The sequence below is a fragment of the Delphinapterus leucas genome, chromosome 18, assembly GCF_059928025.1.
Source record: "Delphinapterus leucas isolate spDelLeu-1000000601 "Yukka" chromosome 18, BTC_Dleu_Yukka2, whole genome shotgun sequence".
In the NCBI taxonomy this organism is placed as follows: Eukaryota; Metazoa; Chordata; class Mammalia; order Artiodactyla; family Monodontidae; genus Delphinapterus; species Delphinapterus leucas.
Window position 1 is genome coordinate 75,815,691 of NC_143146.1, and position 19,384 is coordinate 75,835,074.

The 19,384-nt window shown below is 39.4% G+C and overlaps 1 protein-coding gene across 12 annotated transcripts in view; it reads left to right on the plus strand.

The window, feature by feature from the left end:
- Positions 1–19,384, plus strand: part of MTMR6 (myotubularin related protein 6) — a 50,762-nt gene that overhangs the window by 12,548 nt on the left and 18,830 nt on the right. For 3 of the 12 annotated variants that reach the window (XR_016388751.1, XM_089899721.1, XM_089899727.1), the window contains exons 3-15: positions 460–622; positions 1,887–2,044; positions 2,258–2,386; positions 3,648–3,782; positions 4,440–4,553; positions 5,922–6,054; positions 7,016–7,125; positions 7,536–7,661; positions 10,206–10,255; positions 10,703–10,903; positions 11,276–11,407; positions 11,495–11,621; positions 17,153–17,283. Coding sequence is in view for 11 of the 12 variants with exons in the window: in XM_089899721.1 (XP_089755847.1) it covers positions 460–622; positions 1,887–2,044; positions 2,258–2,386; positions 3,648–3,782; positions 4,440–4,553; positions 5,922–6,054; positions 7,016–7,125; positions 7,536–7,661; positions 10,206–10,255; positions 10,703–10,903; positions 11,276–11,407; positions 11,495–11,621; positions 17,153–17,283 (1,709 nt within the window). In the remaining variant the exon portion in view is untranslated. Of the gene's footprint in view, positions 1–459; positions 623–1,886; positions 2,045–2,257; positions 2,387–3,647; positions 3,783–4,439; positions 4,554–5,921; positions 6,055–7,015; positions 7,126–7,535; positions 7,662–10,205; positions 10,256–10,702; positions 10,904–11,275; positions 11,408–11,494; positions 11,622–13,456; positions 15,700–17,152; positions 17,284–18,955; positions 19,084–19,384 lie in introns of those variants that run through there. The other 9 variants (XM_030762463.2, XM_089899724.1, XM_089899728.1 and 6 more) reach the window with 8 other exon arrangements.

The window sequence follows — 19,384 nt, forward strand, 5'->3', positions numbered from 1 at the left end:
ATGCCTAAGAGTGGGATTGCTGGATCATATGATAACTATTTAATTGTTTTTTAATGGTCACTCCTCTGCCTTGTAGAAAATGGCTTAGAGAGGGTCAAGAGTAGGTGTGGAGAGAGCATTCGGGAGGCTCTTTACAGTAATTCAGGTGGGAAACAGTGGGGACATTGCAACTAGGGCCGTGACAGTGGAGATGGAGAGAAGGAGATGGTGCAGAGGTATTTAGGAGATGCCGTTCTTGGGGTCTGATGGTGTGTGGAACATGTGCAGCGATGGGGAAGTATCAGGGTGTGTTTCCAGCTTGGGCATTTGGTCATTTAAAAGTTTAAGTTTGAGTGTGTAGCGTATAACCTCTGAGACTTTATTTGAAGAGGGCGTTTCTAACATTTACGCACTCTGGGAAGTGAGTAAGATACTTAGTGCTTGTTTATAATGACGGTCAAGCGTTTTCTCATGCTGTAGATACTGCACCACCATATTGCCTTGGTGGAGAAACTAGCTCTCACGACTTCTGGATGCCCTCTCGTGATCCAGTGCAAGAACTTCCGGACTGTGCATTTCATTGTTCCCAGAGAAAGAGACTGCCACGATATTTACAACTCTTTGCTACAGCTGTCAAAACAAGGTACTGTTCTTCAGGGCCAAAGCTTACTTGATCAAATGAGGTGGATTATCTAAGATACTTTTAAAATATCTCATTATTGTTATTTTGTACTTTAAGTACTCTTAAGTCAAGGTCTTGTGCACTCTGTTCCAAAAAGTTTGGCCTAGAAATAATGAGAAACTTCTGATCTGAATTGTAAGAAGAAGGGGTAATAAGGAGGAAAGAAGGGATAATAAGAAGGAAAGAGCGAAACATTTATAGTAGTACAGACTTGAAAAACCATAGATTTACATGGATGTCTTTAAAGTTGATAAAACCAGTGGCACAGCTTTTTTTTTTTTTTTTTTAAATGGTATCCCACAACTGAGAGCAATGACTTGGAAATTGATTCCTGAACGAGAAGTTAAGGACGGTCAGGCTCCTCTGGTAGCAGTGGGACTAGTACATTTAATCTGAGGGAGTGGAGCCTGAGGGGGTGAGCAGAGGGAAGAGAGGGTGACCCCTGCTATAGCAGAGGTGGCAGTGAGGGCGACATGGCCCTAGAGAGGAGTTGCATCACTGCTTACGCCCCTGAGATCTTACGCCCCTACGCCGACGTGCTGGACTCCACAGCTCTCTCTGGAGGCAAAGCGCACCGGTTCCTGAATGTTCCTTTGTGCTGAACACCTGGGTCGCAGTGGTCTGGGAGCAGGTCCACGCACACTCTGCTCTCCTAACCCTGGAAGCCTGTGCTGTTGGTCCCACTGTCCCCAGGGCAGCCCTTACAGCGGGGATGGTTCTGTGACTTTGGAGCTTGGCCTTGTTCAGAAGCGGGTGCTCTCTGGAGCTCTGAGCAGCCTTTGACGATTTTGGTCCACGCTGTCCTGTTGGGGTGTATGCGATCTCAGGTTCTGTGTGCCACCTCTAGCTTTCCATTAAAGCGCTGGGCTTCCACTTCACATCTCATTTGGGAAAAGTGGTGGGTGGGAAGGGTCTACTTGTATCTTTAAATTTTTACTTTTAAGAAAAGGAATATTGCAGTAGAGTATTTAATGTATGAGTCTGTACTGTTTGCTAGCTTTTGCCGATGGTGTAACTTGAATCTCAGATCAGTATGTGTGCCTTTAGGTATAGTCATCTGCGTCAAAGAACTGAGAAAATATTAAGTTCAAGTGCGTTCAGGTGTTAGCTGTCTCTTTGAAGATTTTTTTTAAATGGAGGGCTAAAACTGAAAATTTTCTTTCATTTGTAGTGTGTTAAGTCCTATAAATTGCATTTTGACATTCATGTGTTTTGTATACCACAGCAAAATATGAAGATCTCTATGCATTCTCTTATAATCCCAAACAAAACGATTCAGAAAGGCTGCGAGGTTGGCAGCTCGTCGACCTCGCTGAAGAGTATAAGAGGATGGGCGTGCCGAATTCCAACTGGCAGCTGTCCGACGCCAACCGCGACTACAAGGTAAGGGGCTCAGAAAACGTTGTCACCTGTTGGAGGGGCTCAGAAAACATACTGGAGGGGAGGGTCAGAGACCGTCATAGCAGTGACTTGTCTATGTACTGCCAAGTACTGTTCTTGCATTTAATAAGTTTTAGTGGTTTTTAAAGGTGATTTTTAACCTCTTGGTTTTTGAACTATGAGTAGAATGGTTATATTTTATTTGATTTTTTACAGATTTGTGAAACTTATCCCAGAGAACTTTATGTTCCCCGAATAGCAAGCAAACCAATCATTGTTGGTAGTTCCAAGTTCCGGAGCAAGGGAAGGTTCCCAGTTCTTTCCTACTATCATCAAAATAAGGAGGTAGGAAGCTGTCTTTTGATTTTACAAATGGAGTGTAACCCCTCTTCAGATTGTGTCCAAAAGAACACTCATTTTTACATTTAGAGGTCATTGTTACAGTGTTGCCGGTAGAGAAATGCTGGCTTTTCCCTTGATTACATTTTTGAAATTTTAAAACAAAATTATCTGAAACACAGAAACTTTCATACTTGTCATCTTCCTCCCCTCCCTCTCATCCTTTCCTTCCTTCCTTCTAGTAGTGACTTGAAAATAACAGGATTTGTGAACAGATAGATTCTCCTTCCTTTCCTGTGCTTCTCTTTTGATCCTGCTTGTTTTGGGGGAAACCAGATAGTTCTGAAAAGCCAACTATTGAGAAAAGGGAGAGAGAGCCAAGGGTGTTTCAGGCTCCCATTTTAATAGTCAGCTCTTCAGATCAGAAGGATTTTTGCTGTATGAATAGGTGGAGGAGTCTTTTCACTGAGATTCTGTAATCGGGCTTGCCCGTCCCAGTACAATTTGCCTTTGTGGTCTCCACAGAAGGCCAGGAGGTACTGCATATTTAGTGCCTTATACGCATGGGATCCTCATATAACTTTATAAAGTAGTCTCTGGGTATTATTCCCTGTACCTTTCAAATGGGGAAGCTGTGGTTCAGAGAGGGCGAATCATTTTCCTGTCCTCACAGCTGGTACCTTGAGGGATGGATGCCAGTTCTGACTCCCAGTCTTTTGTGGCCTGATTTTTTTCCTTGAGAAGGTTTTAGAATTTTCTTTTCCCCCAGTGTCCTGAAATTTCACAATGATTTCAGGCTTTGGCATGTTGTTTTAAATTCTATGTGGAAACTCAGGACTCAGTTTTGGGAAATTGCCCCTCTATTTCTTTGGTAACTTCCTCTCTTGTGTTAATTTTCTTTGTACTTTTGTGTGTGTATGTGGACAGGTGGGCTTCCTAGCATAAACTTTCTGTGCTAGGAAGCTAATACCCTCTAAATTCTCTCCTCTTTATCTCATTCTAGAAGATTCCCTCAACCTTATCTCCAGTCCATCTCCCGGCTCCTTTATTTTTGCTATAGGATTTTTTGTTGTTTTTTGATTTTGTTTTGCTTTCTGTTTTCGTTTTTTTGGCTGTGCTGTGAGGCATGTGGGATCTTAGTTCCCTGACTTTTAAATAGATTGCATGCACATTTGATTTTAACTGTGGGTTTTTTTCCTTTAAGCATGTCTCTGAGGTGTGTTTTAGACATCTTTGGATAATCTATTTCCTCTCTTTTTAAAACTAGGCTGCCATTTGTCGATGTAGTCAGCCACTGTCAGGATTCAGTGCCCGGTGCCTGGAGGATGAACACTTGCTTCAGGCCATCAGCAAAGCCAACCCAGCCAACCGCTACATGTATGTCATGGACACCAGGCCCAGAGTATGTGTCTTAAGTCTAGTATGGTCTGGCAGTTCACTTGTCTCTGCTAATTCAGTTAGTGGGAACTGATCACTTCGTCCATATTTAACATATCTGAATCCTAGTTGTAAATTAACCGAGGCTAATGATACTAAGGAAATCAATCTTTTAAAGGATACCAACTTAGGGTACCAATTTCCCAAGAACCCAGGTGGTGATTTCTTACGTCTTCTGATATATATACAAATTTAGGAAACCTGAATTTTATATTGGGACCTCTAGGTGATATGTAAGCCTAATGTTATTGTGAAGAAATACTGAAAAGTATGTGTTGTGAAAATTAGAAATTCTTATTACTTTTTTTGGTGGAATTTTTAATTGGCAAAACGCTGTTAAAATAATGGACTGTAATTTGGAATATTCAGGAAAATAAGGAAAATAGATAGTGAGCTAACTTAGGAAATATTGAACTAGGGAATTATAAATAGTGAACAGTAAATAGTTGTTCTGTTAGGTATCTATAATGTCAGGATAAATTTTTATCATTGGAACAAATGTTAGAATCCCTTTTTCTTTTTGTAAACACAGTTAAACAACCAATTCATGTAAGATACTGAAACTAAAGTAATTAAAATCCTCAATGGTAATAGCTAACATTGCTTTTAATTTTTATTATAGCATCGCATGCAGAGCTGGTGGGCTACACAAAAGGACATTGGCAGAATTATAGTGAGAATTTCTTCAAAAATCTGGAATGATGAGAAAATAAGAGAAAGCGATGGGAAAAAGCGAGTGAGCGATATAGAACACAATTTTAGGCAGCTTTGTTGAAAGGAATGGTAGTTGTTTTAGAAGTAATTCTCATCATTATGCAATTTCACAAAAGATAATGGAGAAAACAGAAGATAAGATTAATTTGCATAAATTAACAAGTATTAAAAATTGATAATTTGATATTGTTTTGTTTTAAAAAAAGACTTTCTTAGAATTCAAGGGTGTTGGTGATACCTCTTGTAAGAAAAATTTTAGTTTACTTCCTTGTATAATCTGGGTGGGTTAATTGCTTAGAACTATTTTTAGGTAATACTAGATATAAAAAGATGATTGTAACGTAAGACTTTCTGAACATGAGGTCTGAGGGTGATTTGTTTCTCAGGCCCTCATATCTCTTACTTATATAATTGACTCCTACACAGAAAATAGATCTTTCTTGGATTGGTTCGTTTTACTAGTTAAACTCAAGTGGTAATAATGTGGAAGCATTTAAACACCTAACTCGTGCCTTAGCCATCACAGGTGCTGAATGACCAGTGGGTCAGTAGACACAATTTAACTATACTTCTTGCCAACCTGGGCCCCAATCCACTGCATGAAAAGCAACTTTTTCTTCCAACTTAGGTTCTGTTTCATCCAAGTTTGTAAGACTATTTAGCAAATTATCATGACGTACCATATGAAATCCTAGTCTGAAAGAATTAAACATGCCAAATCTTAACCTCTGATAGCATTTGATCTAATAGCCAAAGACCGTGGGCCTATAGGCAGTCTTCTCTCCCTAGAAACTGGGCTATTTTTGACCCAGTTCTTGGAGATGTATCAGGCTAGCTCATCATATGCTGTGTCGTGTAGGGTGTGGTCTTCCAGTAACCCTGAATATGGAGGACCTGGACCAATCTAGTGCATGTTTCAGATGTGATTTTTCAGGGTCCCTGTGGCTTTCTGAATGATTAAGTGCTCCAGGCTTGTTCTGAAGTGAATCTTCTAAGTTCATTCTGTAAAAACTCCCCAGCTCTGCTCAACACTGAATCATACAGGGTTTGGACAGGAGACGTTTCTTTCTTTTTTTAAATCTTAAAATATTACAAACATATGGAAGACTGACTAAATACATATGTGAATTAGTTTCATGAATTATATGTGGGGAACTTCTTATCTGATTCTTATATAGCAATCATTTTGTTACTTTATAGGATCCTTCTGTACTATGAATAATATATATGACACTTTTCACTTATTAAAAAATGGTAGTATATTCAGTTTTGATGCGTTCCTTTAAACTCTGCTAGCTAAATTGTGGTTTATTTAGTGTTTTCATGATATTTTGGTAAACTAAAAGATAAAAGCAATTTGTCTCTAAATTTCTAAAATTTAAAATTTTAGCTGAATGCAATGGCCAACAGAGCAGCTGGAAAAGGTTATGAAAATGAAGACAACTATTCTAATATTAGATTTCAGTTTGTTGGAATTGAAAATATTCATGTCATGCGGTCCAGCCTTCAGAAATTATTGGAAGGTACGATTATTGCTTACCTTCTAGGCAGCTTTGTCCCACAGAAGTGTAATGCTAGTCACATTATAAAATTTAAAATTATATAATTAAAAATTTTCTAGTAGTCACGTTCAGAAGAGTAAAAACCAGTTGAAATTAATTTTAATAATATACTTAACCTAATATATTAAAAACATGCTAACATGTAATCAGTATAAAAAATTAGTAATGATATATTTTGCTTCTTTTCCTTTAAGTCCTAGAAATTGGCTAGTGTGTCTCTTATACTTACTGTGGACTACCCACATTTCAAGTGTTTAATAGCTGTATTTCAGTAGTGGCTACTATATTTATTAGACAGTATAATTCTACTGGTTTTACAAAAGATTGCTATTGTTAGATATTCTTGATTAGTCAGTACAGTGAAGATTAATTTATGACAGTGTTCCATTTAAATATTAAGCTATCTTTCCAGTTTTGGTGTGGAACTTAAAAAACTGGAATCTCAGACTTTTTTTTTTTTTTTTGCGGTATGTGGGCCTCTCACTGCTGTGGCCTCTCCCGTTGCGGAGCACAGGCTCCGGACGCACAGGCTCAGCAGCCATGACTCACGGGCCCAGCCGCTCCGCGGCATGTGGGATCTTCCCGGACCCGGGCACGAACCCATGTTCCCTGCATCAGCAGGCGGACTCTCAACCACTGGCCACCAGGGAAGCCCCTCAGACTATTTTTAGTTACACATTTGTGTTGAAAATTTTTTTAAAAAGGGTATTGGAGCAATTTTTTTTTTTTAAACACGAGGAATGACAGAAAAATGTACCTAAAACTCCATTATTGAGCTTTTAATAGCATGTGTTCATGTATAAAGAGTCTTGCCTGTTTGTTTTGTCCTCTTCTCTTCTTCCCCACCTCGCTCCCCAGGGGTCTCTTGAATAGAAGTGGGCACTCAAGCTCCTTTCTAACTGAAATGTCTTTCCCCTTGCAGTCAACGGTACCAAAGGGCTTTCCGTCAGTGATTTCTACTCGGGTCTGGAGAATGCAGGATGGCTGCGCCATATCAAAGCCGTTATGGACGCTGCAATCTTCTTAGCCAAAGTAACCCTTCTTCACTCATGTTTGATCTGGGGTTTCACTGGTTGGGAAGGAATGGATTTATTCTGTTGGGTGCTGGTATCCTTTCCTGCCAGATAACTTTTATTATGTTTTACCTCTTTAATGAGGTTCACTTTAATATGAACCTTGAAAATATCATGTAGCACTTAATATAGGAACTTCAAAAGAAATTCCCCAACACATTGAAACGGCATTTTTGTCTGTGCTTTTTGTTTGTTCGCTTTGTGTTTTGTCCAGTTCCTTGGAGATTATGCTGTGACAACATAATCATTGCAATCCTAGTTCTTCTTTATAATGCAATACCTGCTACTTTGGTTTTTGAGTAAATAGCACTTACTGATTTACCTAAAATGGATTTTGCTGGAATCGAAGTGTGTGGTCTTTCTTTTCAGGCAATAATGGTTGAAAATGCGAGTGTGTTGGTACATTGCTCTGATGGCTGGGACAGGACTTCCCAGGTCTGTTCCCTGGGCTCTCTCTTATTGGATCCCTACTACAGGACAATCAGAGGATTCATGGTAAGGACTTGTTTGGCCAGACCACTGGTCTCAAATAGGAGTGATTTTGTCCCCCTCCAGGAGTCATCTTGATTGTTACAACTAAAGGAAAGGGTGTACCTGGGATCCAGCTGGTGGAGGCCAGCTGCTAATAACCTATAATTCACAGCACAGTCCCTACAACAGAAGATTACCTGGCCCAAAATGTCAGTACTGCTGAGGTTGAGAAACTCTGAGTTAGATTAATTTCCACTTGTGCCATCTCTTTGACAAGAAGTTTTAGATTAAAAGGTTTTTTTCCCCCATAAAATGTTGCAATAGAAATATTCAGTATTTCTCCTTCATTTTTATCTAACAAATGTAAATATTGTAGTAAGACAAGACATAGATAAGAGTACTTATAAATTATATTCTAGAGGAAACTTTCTATTTAATGCACCTTCACTTGTTAGTTGTAACTACACTTTAGGGAGCATGTTTTAAACCTGAAGGTGCGATTTCTAGTTGAGCAGATTCCCTGCTTTGTGGCGCCGAAGCCCTGGCTCCTGGGTTTTGTGTGCTTTTTAATGCACGAGCATGGTCAGATTAACTCCTGTTTTCACAATTTGTCTTAACTCAGGGCAGGTAAAATAAATGAAGAGCTGGTAGGCAGTTTTTATTAGTTTAGAATTATGAAGCACAGTGCTGTCTTAAAGCAGGGGAAGGTTTAACACAGCCAGACCCCTTTCAGAACCATTGTTTTCGTGGTGCCAGCATGTTGCATCTGGGACAGGTCAAATGCAAGGGCTTCTAATAAAGTAAGGTTCCGCTTGCCTTGGGCGTGTGAGATAGGGGTGTTTCCTTGGCCCTGTTTGGCTTTCACTGTCTGCCGGGCGTCCAGATGAAAGCGTGCAGTAAGTGACCGGCAGCCGTGTGGGAGCCTCGCAGGCTAGAGGAACGGTGAGGACTAAAGCGTGGCTCCTGCAGGTGACTGCAGCCGGCGGGTGATGGGTAGGTAGGGTGCAGGCTGTGTGAGGGGTGAGGCTGGCATAGAAGAACGGGGTGAGCTAGGGCCCGAGGAGGAGGAGTCTGGCAGGCAACTGGACGTCCCCCTGCTGGGGGGTGAGAGCCAGCAACAGGCTTTTTTTTTTTTTTTTTGCGGTACTCGGGCCTCTCACTGCTGTGGCCTCTCTCGTTGCGAAGCACAGGCTCCGGACGCGCAGGCTCAGCGGCCATGGCTCATGGGCCCAGCCGCTCCGCGGCATGTGGGATCTTTCCGGACCGGGGCACGAACCCGTGTCCCCTACATCGGCAGGCGGACTCTCAACCACTGCGCCACCAGGGAAACCCAGCAACAGGCTTTAAACGCGGGAAACGGGAACATGCTCAGAGATCATCTTTTTAAAAAGATGGTGTCTGGAATGCAGAGCGGTGGGAATGGAGGCTAGGAGACCCGCATAGAAGCCGATAGGATGACTTAGGAGAGAAAAGAGGGCCAGAACTAAGGCAGTGCCCCGCGGATGGAGGAGTGGGCGACGGGCCCCTCCAGGGAGGGCGAGACAGCGGAGTAAGCGTTGTTCGCGGACTGGGTGTGGGTGGGGGAGAAGACGCCTCTTCTCGGATTGCTTCCAGGCTCTGCGCTCGGTTGCCAGGATGGACTGTGCTGAGAGAAGCGACGGAGTGAGTTGCGTGAGAACGGTGTTGAGTTGAGTTTCCAGATGTGGGTGTGTGGCAGGATGGCAAAGGTCCCACGGTAGAGACCGAGGCTACAGCCCAGACCACGTGCCCAAGGTTGCCGGGTGTGGAAGTGGGGAAGCTGGGATTTGAGCCCGTGCACTGTGACTCCAGAATCTTCTTTACCCACACGTGCCATGGCCTTCTGGAGAGATTTAAGACAAAGTCAGAGGAGCTAAAAGTGGCAATTTTGACATTGAAAAGAATGTACTTGGTGATTATATAATGAAATTAGAAAGTATAGTAAATACTAAGAAGATAATGTTGTTTAGATGAGACCGAAAATAATTAGAAACCTATTATTTCAGTAGAGTTGTAACAGAAAAGAGTGCACTCAGGAGGTCGCATATCAACATTTGAATTTGGATATAAACTTTTCATTGGTTTCTTTACCATCCTTTTTTTTTTTTTAAAGTATTACAGAAGTAACGTACAAGTAAGCCAAAAGGTTTAAACATCCACCCCAGTTTGCCACCCAGTAACCACTGGTAACCTTCTGATTTTCATTTTCCTAACCTTTTTTCTGTGCATATATCATCGTACATACAAAAAATGTAAATGCAATAGTGTTTTATAACATGCACTTTTCACTTAAAATGTAATAAATGCAACTGAAGTAAATTTAAGTCACAAGACCTACTGTATTTCTTTTTATGTATCATTTTCACTCCTTGTTAAGCCAGCCTCTAACCCAGGTTCTTGCTGTCTTTTGCCTGTAATTTAAAAAATTTCATTTTGTTTGCCACCATAAGTGAAAAGTGTAAATGCTGTTTTTAAGATAATAGGATTTAATCCATTCTAAACAAAAAAAGAATTGTGGTTACAAAATGGATTTTACTTTTTCTCGTTAAGGTTTTAATAGAAAAAGATTGGATCTCCTTTGGACATAAATATTCGGAGAGGTGAGTCACAGTTATACATTTAGGCACTTGGTAAAGTTAGTAGAACTAATTTAGAGTACCTGAATGTTCCTGTTCTTCATGAACTCCCATGTCTGATGGGAGGTGAGAGTGGTGTTTTTTTGTATGAAGCCCGATTTAATTCTTTTTCTGTCATTTTTTTCAAGTCTGATACTTTTGTTAATTTTCATAGCAGTTTATTACCTTCCGTTTTGTCTGCATTGTAGTAGTTAGAATGTAACAGACCTGTTAAAATTGTGGTTGAAAAACTCATAGGTGTAAATTGTTTCAATAAAAAATGACAGTTTTTTTTTTTTTAAATGCCAATGTAACAATGTTTTACGATTTTTTTTGGCGGGGGGGGGGGATATGTATTTAAATTTAACAATACCCGAACAGTTGACCTCTTTCAGTGGCATTTTCAAAAGCTTGTACTTTCTGGGGGGTTAGGTGTGGCCATTTGGATGGTGACCCAAAGGAAGTTTCACCGGTGTTTACTCAGTTCTTGGAATGTGTGTGGCATTTGACTGAACAGTTTCCACAAGCCTTCGAATTCAATGAAGCGTTTCTTCTTCAGATCCATGAACATATTCATTCATGCCAATTTGGAAACTTTATTGGAAATTGTCAGAAGGAAAGAGAAGAACTCAAGTAAGACAGTTGATTGAAATAGGCTTTCTTCTTTCCTATTTAGCTGAGGTCTAACATAAATCATAGTTGAACTTAAACTATCTTGACAGTATGATATAGAACTGAGTCTTATTGTAAAGATTTTATTGTCTGTTTTTCTGAAGCTGAGTACCCCTCACACTCTCGGGTTAATAGTTAAAATTTGTTTTGAAGTGTAGCATACATACAGAAAAGTATGTACAGTGTTAAGTGTGAAGAATTCAGAGGTGAGGCTAGACCGTGAATAGAAGTAAAAACTAAAACTTAAATCTACATGGGAAATGACTGCCTGCTTTATAAAAATGAGCGTTAGCGTCTCTGGGAAAGATCTTCGTGTTTTTCTCATCACATTAGGTTAAAGGAGAAGACTTACTCCCTGTGGCCGTTTCTTTTGGATGACCAGGAGAAGTACTTCAATCCTCTCTACAGTTCCACGTCTCAGAAATTGGCAGTTTTGGAGCCAAATACAGTATCTTTCAATTTCAAGTAAGCTGGCATTATTGAAGTATTTATACTCAATTTTTCTCCAACACAATTTATTGAAGTATTTTTTTTTCTTTTTTTGTCATAAAGGTTTTGGAGAAACATGTACCACCAGTTTGATCGAACATTGCATCCTAGGCAGTCTGTGTTTAATATAATTATGAATATGAATGAGCAAAATAAGCAGTTACAGAAAGATGTTAAAGACTTAGAATCTGTAAGTATTCTGAAGTATCTGATGTAATATATTTGGAATATTAAATTAGTTTGTTTCCTTACTTGGTGCTCTCAGTGTAAATGTAGTATACGTATCAATAGAAATCTTGTAAGTACTCATGGTTGCTTCAAAATCAGGTCTCCTCTGCTTTGAACAGGTTAGTTTAAATCGCTTTCTCTGAATTTTAAAATATATTGAACTATTTGAAGTATAATATATAGAGAAATAGAGATATAGTATCAGGCTATTCACCACCTGGCTTTGTGAGGTTTTAAGATTTACGGTATTTGATTCAGACTTTTCATGTTTCTGTTTGAAGGGAAGACACATTATCGATCTATTTGCAGACCCTGTGAGCCCTACTGAGTCTTCCCCACTACACTTGCTGCGCTGAATCTGGTGTTAGTCATTCCTGTGCCTATTTTTATACTTCCTCTATATATGTTTATATCCACAAACAATTTATAATATTGTTGCATATGGTTTGAAATATTATTTTTATTATATATTGAAAAAAGAAAGTAGTTATGTATAAGATGTAGAGGGCAACAAATAACATGAATGCCCAGGTACCCTTCACTCCGCTTAAGAAACCACGTTTTAAAGCTATACAAAGGCTGTCACATTGTCATGCTTCACTTTGCTCTACATTGTTTTGAAATTTATCCACGTTGATACACGTAGCTTTAATTCATCTGTTTTATCAGTAGCTACTGTATCGTATTCTCTTGTGTGACTGTATCACAGTCCATCAATTCAGCTATGCTAGACATTTCAGTTATTTGCAGTTTCGGATTTCCATGACGAGTGAAGTTGAATTTTTCCCTTTCTGCGAATGGCCTATTCAAACCATTTTTCTGTTGGCGTATTTGCCTTTTTCTTACTGATTTATAAGAATTCTTTCTATACCACACACTAATTCTTATTTAGTTAAAGGTATCACCAATGGCTTTGTCCAGTCTCTTCTTATCTTTTCCATTTTCTTTATGGTATGTTTCATATAGTTACTGTGAATTTTAATATAGTCAAATTGCTCAGTCTTTATGTTTTATGCCTTTTTGTATATCTTGTTTAAGAAATCCTTCTCCACCCTAAGACGTTTCTTTACCATTATATGTAACAAAAAGGATCAGTAAGTCCATGTTTTAAGAAATCCTGGCCAATTGTTATAACTCAGTGAGACTATCCTGTCTGCCTCTCAGACAGGAGTGTTGCTGGTCACCTCTCAGATAAGGAGGTCATGACTGCCTGAGTGACCTGTAGGAGAGGCAAGCCCAAGATATAGATGGTACAAGAAGGTTGTCTGGAGATCAGTCCAAGGATCTAGAGAGTGTGGAACTCTGCCAAAGAATCCTTTTAAAATCTCTTAAAATCAAAAAAATTCTGTTGTATTCTATAGCCTGTCGTGCTCACCTACCAAACCATTGTAGGAAAACCACATAAGAAAGCTCTTCAGGCCGTCACACCTTCAACTAAATGAGCGTGTGTTTGTTACATTATATAGCTGTGATTTCAGGGTGACTGTCTCACATATATATTTCTCTCATTATAAAATGTTTACTTTTTATAGTTTCTAGGAAATGTATGTGCTTTTCAGATATGAAGGCCTAGTGATCTTCTGTCAAATATGTTTTCCATCGCAAAAGTTGTACACAGTTGGGATTCTCAACCATGTCTCACCTACACTAGATTTTAATTTTTTGAGATTTAATTTTGCATCGTACATAAAGAGAACATTTGCAGAAGCTCGATTTTTGTGTACTTTCATCTAACATATATTGAACCTGTAGCGTGTACAGTTTGTAATTTTTTTTCAAATTTGGATTTGTTTCTAGCAAATTAAGCAACATAAAAATAAGCAGACAGATGGAGTTCTCACCAAGGAATTGTTAAATTCAGTTCGTCCTGAATCACCTGCCCTCAGAACCTCCTTGTGTCTCAAGGAGCAGACTCTAGAGCTGCCTGTGAACGATGCTCTCCGAACTGTAGAGGGCAGCAGCCCCGCAGATAACCGCTACAGCGAGTACGCGGACGAGTTTTCCAAAGCGGAGCCTGCTGTGGTCAGCTCGGAGTATGGCGTGGCCAGAATGACGTGTTAGGCTCAGAGAGACTTTTCTGGCTGCCTGCGGTGCGAGAAGTGGATTATGGTGAGGATGGTCTGTGTGCGTGACCCAAGGAATTTGCCTAGTGATGATCTTAGGGTTTACCAGTAGGTTGGTAGTTGAAGTCAGGATGCTAACTGCTCTTGTGAGAGAAGGCAGTTCAGCTGTCTTTCTAGCAAGAAATGAATGGCCTTCGGCTCTTTAAGAAGCAGGTGGTACTGGCCGGTTTACTGCACGTGCAGTTTGTACTGTACACTAGTGAGCCGACATGTCTATGAATTACATGTTAATTACAGTCAACTAGGAATAGCCTTCCATAAGTATGATTTGACTGCCAGAAAACAAAACTGACACAGTGGTCCCTTACTTAATAATTGACATGGCATGTACTTTCAATTGTGTAACTATGAATATTTGCAAAATTTGCCTATTAGTGGTGTTTATTGTTGAAGTGCCATGAAAAATATTTCTAAGGAAGCCTTAAAGTCTCAGTTTATTCATTGCACTACTCTTCAGCTTTAGAGCCTAGAGCAAGATGGTTGGTCGTGTGTTTCCCTTGGTCGGTCCTGTTGTATCTGTGAGCAGCTGCCCTGGCCCCCGCAGGAGCTGCATGCTGCAGTGCCCCTGTGGAAACAAAACGGTGGTCGAAGGACACTGCCAAGCTCATGTCTGGCTGGTCCCACTTTCGTGGTCAAAATTAACGAAACCGACGGTTTTGTTCTGCTTATAATTTGTTTAGTGCTACATTTGACGACTTATTATTTACAACTTACCTTGTTGATTTCCTGTATGTGTGTAAGCACATTTGACTGTCTTTTATGAATGGATTACTGCATCCTGTTGATTCTTGTTTCGTGGTTGGCTTTATTCCTTTGATAAGTATGGAAGTTTACGAAGCTAAAGCCCTAAACTGTTCTTAGAGACAATGAATAGTACATATATGTATATTTTTAAACTGTTTTCTCTCTCAGTGAATTGTTCTTCCTAGAAGAAACTTTCAATTTACCCAAGAATTTTGGGGTCAAAAAAAGGGAATACGGATAGTTTAGATTTTGCTTGGTTGCATGAATTTTTCTCTGTGAAACATTTTTTTCTTCTCTGTTAACATAGAAGAAAAAAGAAAAAAAGGAAAATTAAGGATAGCCTAATACAAAGTTAATGTTTAACAAAAAAACTTAAATGCTAGGAAGAGTTTCATTTTGCCACGTTATTGATAACTTTATTCTCTGTACTAGTACATATTATTAAAGCACCAAAAAAAAAAATAGAAAAGAAAGAAAGAAAATGACTTTCAGTTGACGATATCACCCAGCTGGCTTTAAAATGGACAATTTAACATGGGTGGCACAAGATATGATTGAAGGGTACTAGGAAATCTGCATAGCATCCCTTATGCTTCTTTTTATTACACCTACATCGGTTATATTAATTTTGAACATAAATAACTTTTTCAAATGGAAGAAAAGGCTTTATTGTATGAGCTTATCCTATTTATTTTTCCAATGCTTTTCTGTAATGCATTATGTAATAAGAAAAATACTTCTTTTTAAACAGTGACCGAAATGCACTATAAAATAGAGTTTGTGATTTAGCCATGTCTATTTCCATATTTAAGCACTGGGACGAGAAACTTAAGCCTTGTGACCACAAAGGGAAGCTATTGTGCCTTGTTACTTGGTTCCAGTGACTGATTGTGGTTTTAGCATCTTCCACGGCAGACTTCTTACATTCAACTCTTTGGTTTATTATCTTAATCTTCAGTTTGAGGCATATATATATGTGTGTTTATATGCTCACACCTGGGCTGAGAAACCAGCTAACATCCTAAGTGACCTACAGGGTATATGTTGGCAAAAAGTAGTTGTGTATATGTCTTATAAGATTGCATTTGTGTTCAGTGTGTTTGGGATTGTATAGCATGTACATTATTACATACATTGTTTAGAGGTAATTAAATGTTCATGTTTTACATTGAATTATTATTTTTTTTTTGAAAAAACAAATGGGATCCAGTTGTGGTAGGGTTTTTTCTCCCTCATGTAAGCAGATGGACCTGCACATGACACCGTGAGTCATCACAGTATAAGGTTTGAGCAGTTAATTTTTCAAAAGGGGATGTTGATAAATAATCATTATTATATACAGAAGTAATTACCAAAATATTAAAAGAAGCATAGTGTGCTAAAAGGTTCAGCAGATACAGTTGATAATGTCCCTACATTTTCTGTGTGATCCTGTCACTTCCTGCTGTCATATCAGTATTTTATTGTGTCCTTCTCAACTTGTTGGTAGAAGGTGGTATCCAACGAATTTGTACGTTTAAGGTGCAGTGTCTCTCCAGAGACAGGCCTGGATGTGATCAGACACAGGAAGTTGCCTGGCAGAGAGGACTGTGACTTTATTTGGGGGTGTTTTGAACAAGTTGCTTAGGCTAGAAGTAGCTTGGGGAATCATGGCTAAATAAAGATGGCTGGAAGACCTCTCTTTTTAAAAAACAATTATTTGGTGGGGTAGCAGGGCAGGGGGTAGTGTCAGGTTAACATCTTTTAAGCTTATTATTTTTGGGGCAGTTTTAGGTTCACAGCAGAATTGGAGGGGAGGTGCAGAGATTTCCTTATATACCCCTGCCCCACACACGCATAGCTTCCCCCATTATTAACATCACTCACCAGATGGTACATTTGTTAAAAGCAATGGACCTGTACTGACACATCATAATCACCCAAAGTCCATAGTTTACCTTAGGGTTCACTCGTGGTGTTGTATATTCTGTGGGTTTGGACAAATGTATAATGACCTTTACGTATCGTACAGAGTATTTTCACTGCCTTAAAAATCCTCTATGCTCCACCATCCTTCCCCTTCCCCAACCCCGTGGCAACCATCGATCTTTTTACTGTCTCCATAGTTTTACCATTTCCAGAATGTCATACAGCAGGAATCATACAGTAAGTAACCTCTCAGATTGGTTACAGATTCTCTCACTTAGTCATATACATTTAAGGTTCTTCCATGTTTTTTCGTGGCTTGGTAGCTCATTTCGTTTTAGCTCTGAATAATATTCCATTGTCCGGGTGGACCACAGTTTATTTATCCATTCACCTATCGTAGGACATTTGGGTTGCTTTCAGGTCTTAGCAGTTATGAATAAAGCTGCTATATAAACATTTGCGTCTGTGTTCAGATTTTTGTGTGGCTGAATACCAAGGAGCATGATTGCTGGCGTGGATGGTAAGAGTGTGTTCAATTTTGTAAGAAACCGCCAATCAGTCTTCCAGAGTGGCTTTACTGTTTGCATTCCCACCAGCAGTGAATGAGAATTCCTGCTGCTTCACGTCCTTACCAGTATTTGGTGTCGTCAGTGATCCGGGTTCTGGCCATTCTTACGGATGTGTAACCAGTGTTTTCTGACTTTTTTTCCTTGTGCAGAAGGTCAGCTTCAGAATACTGGACAATTTCCAGTTGGCATTCCAAGTTGGAAGAAATGCCTGCAGTCACCTGCAGTACTACACAGAGCAGTTGCAGACTATGAATGACATCGGTCCATTTTCATTACCCAGGTTTGAGATATTTTGTTGGCTGCTCTGTGTAGTTGTCCATTTGGCATTAGCATACCTCGATTAATTAAATAAAATGTAGAAGCTCTTTTTAAAAATGTCACTATACTTATATGGGGAAATAATCTGAAATAGAGTGGATATATGTGTACATATAGCTGATTCACTTTGCTGTACAGCAAAAGCTAACAACATTGTGAATCAACTATACTCCAATAAAATTTTTTTTAAAAGTCACTATAAGCTTTAGGAACCTGTACTAGAAAAAAGCCTGTAATTTAGAATGGTTGGTTGTCTCTAAAAGAGTATACTATAGTGCTTGCCATCTTATTAAAAAAAAACCAAACACGAATTTCTGCCATTTTTATAAACAGTATTAATGCTACTCTAGTTATCACCGAGCAAGTAAACTATCCTTTGCACAGCAACTTTTAGAAAATAGTGGGATGTGTAACTGAAAGCAGCCTTCAGGAGCTATAAGACTTAGTGTAGACTCCTAAGGCCCTAGCTTTGAGTTTCTGATTCATCAAGTGTTGGTTGGGACTCTGGGGTTAAAAAAGCATTTACATAGCGATAAAGCATTTGCATTTTAAAATATCTTGGAGATTCTGATGCAAAATGGCAGGAGAATCACACTGCAAGGCGCACTGCCTGCAACCACCTTCCCTGATCAGTAGGAGTCTCTCATTCTCAAAGGAAAAGCTGAATTCGTCTTGTACAAAGAGCAGTAGATCGGGGAGCATCTTACTTCTGAAACGGTGCTTCACAGGTGGGAGTGAGAAATAGACCTTCGTCCTGAGCCACTGAGAGTTTGGGCTCTTTGTTACTGTGGGTAACCTGGTCCATCCTGAATGATGAAACCACGGGCACACCTAAGAGGAGAACAAATCTGATTTCATCTAAAGACCAGTCCCTCACCGTCCTCAGGTGGCCTGTTACTTGTGCTTGCACTCGTGTCTGGTTACGGGTCATTGTGTTTGGCCAGAGCTCTTTCCTCTCTTTATCTCCAACAGTCGCCTCCCCTCTGCCCCTTGGCATTGACTCCTTGAGCCAGACCAGCTGTGAAGTACCACCCCGCCCTCTGTGCTTGTCTAGCTGTTTCCTCGTGGTGTAGTTTAGCTTGTTCCTCTATCTGCTATACCTCCTGTAAAGTAGGCACGAGATGAGATTCAGATTAACATTTCAGGAAAGATGCTGTGTACTTCACATTGAATCCCTCAGGAGGGTATCATGTCAGGCTGTTCACTTTTAGGATGCTGAATTTGGTCGCTTGGTTGATCTCACCGATATAAAGGTACATTTTTTCCCTTTGGACTTAGCAGGTGCTCTGCAGGGTAATGTTTTGGCATCACAATGAACATCCTATTCCCTGACAACCTATCCACTGATATTTGCCTAGATCAGTTATTTCATTGGGTGTTTCAAAATTGTGATTTTTTAATTTGTTTTTTTACCCAAATAGTTCAAAATGTGTGTGTATTTGTGTGTGAGTGTGTGAGTGTGTGTGTGTGTGTGTGTGTGTAGATATTGATGGGTAAGGCATCGATGGGTAAGGCATCGATTTTTTTTTCTTTTTCCATATATTTAAGGTCATTTTTACTTTCTCCTCTCATTTTTTTTCCCCAGCAGGTGGTAGTGGTTTTTTCTTTATTTAAGATCTTTTTTTATATTTTAGGGAGACTGACCCTTTCCCTGTGATATAATGTGCTGATGTATTTTATCATCAGAATTTCAATTCATTCATTTATGATCAACATGGACTCGTGTCTGGTGTTAGCTCTGCCATATTTTACTGTCTTTATTGTGAGTATATTTAGTGTAACTTTGTATAATTATACTTTATAATTTTTGTCTTTATACTATGTAGTCTTATTTTTAAAGTATTTTAGAACATTTCTTTTGGTAATTATATATTTGGATTTGTATCCCAGTAGTTGCCTTTTTACTCTTTGCAAGATTGTTTTGGTTGTTTGGGATCTGTTGGAATTCCATATGAATTTTTGGATGTGCTTTTCTATTTCTGCAAAAATGCTGTGGGATTTTCGATAGGCATTGCATTGAATCAATAGATTGCTTTGGATACTGTTGACGTCTTAATATTCCG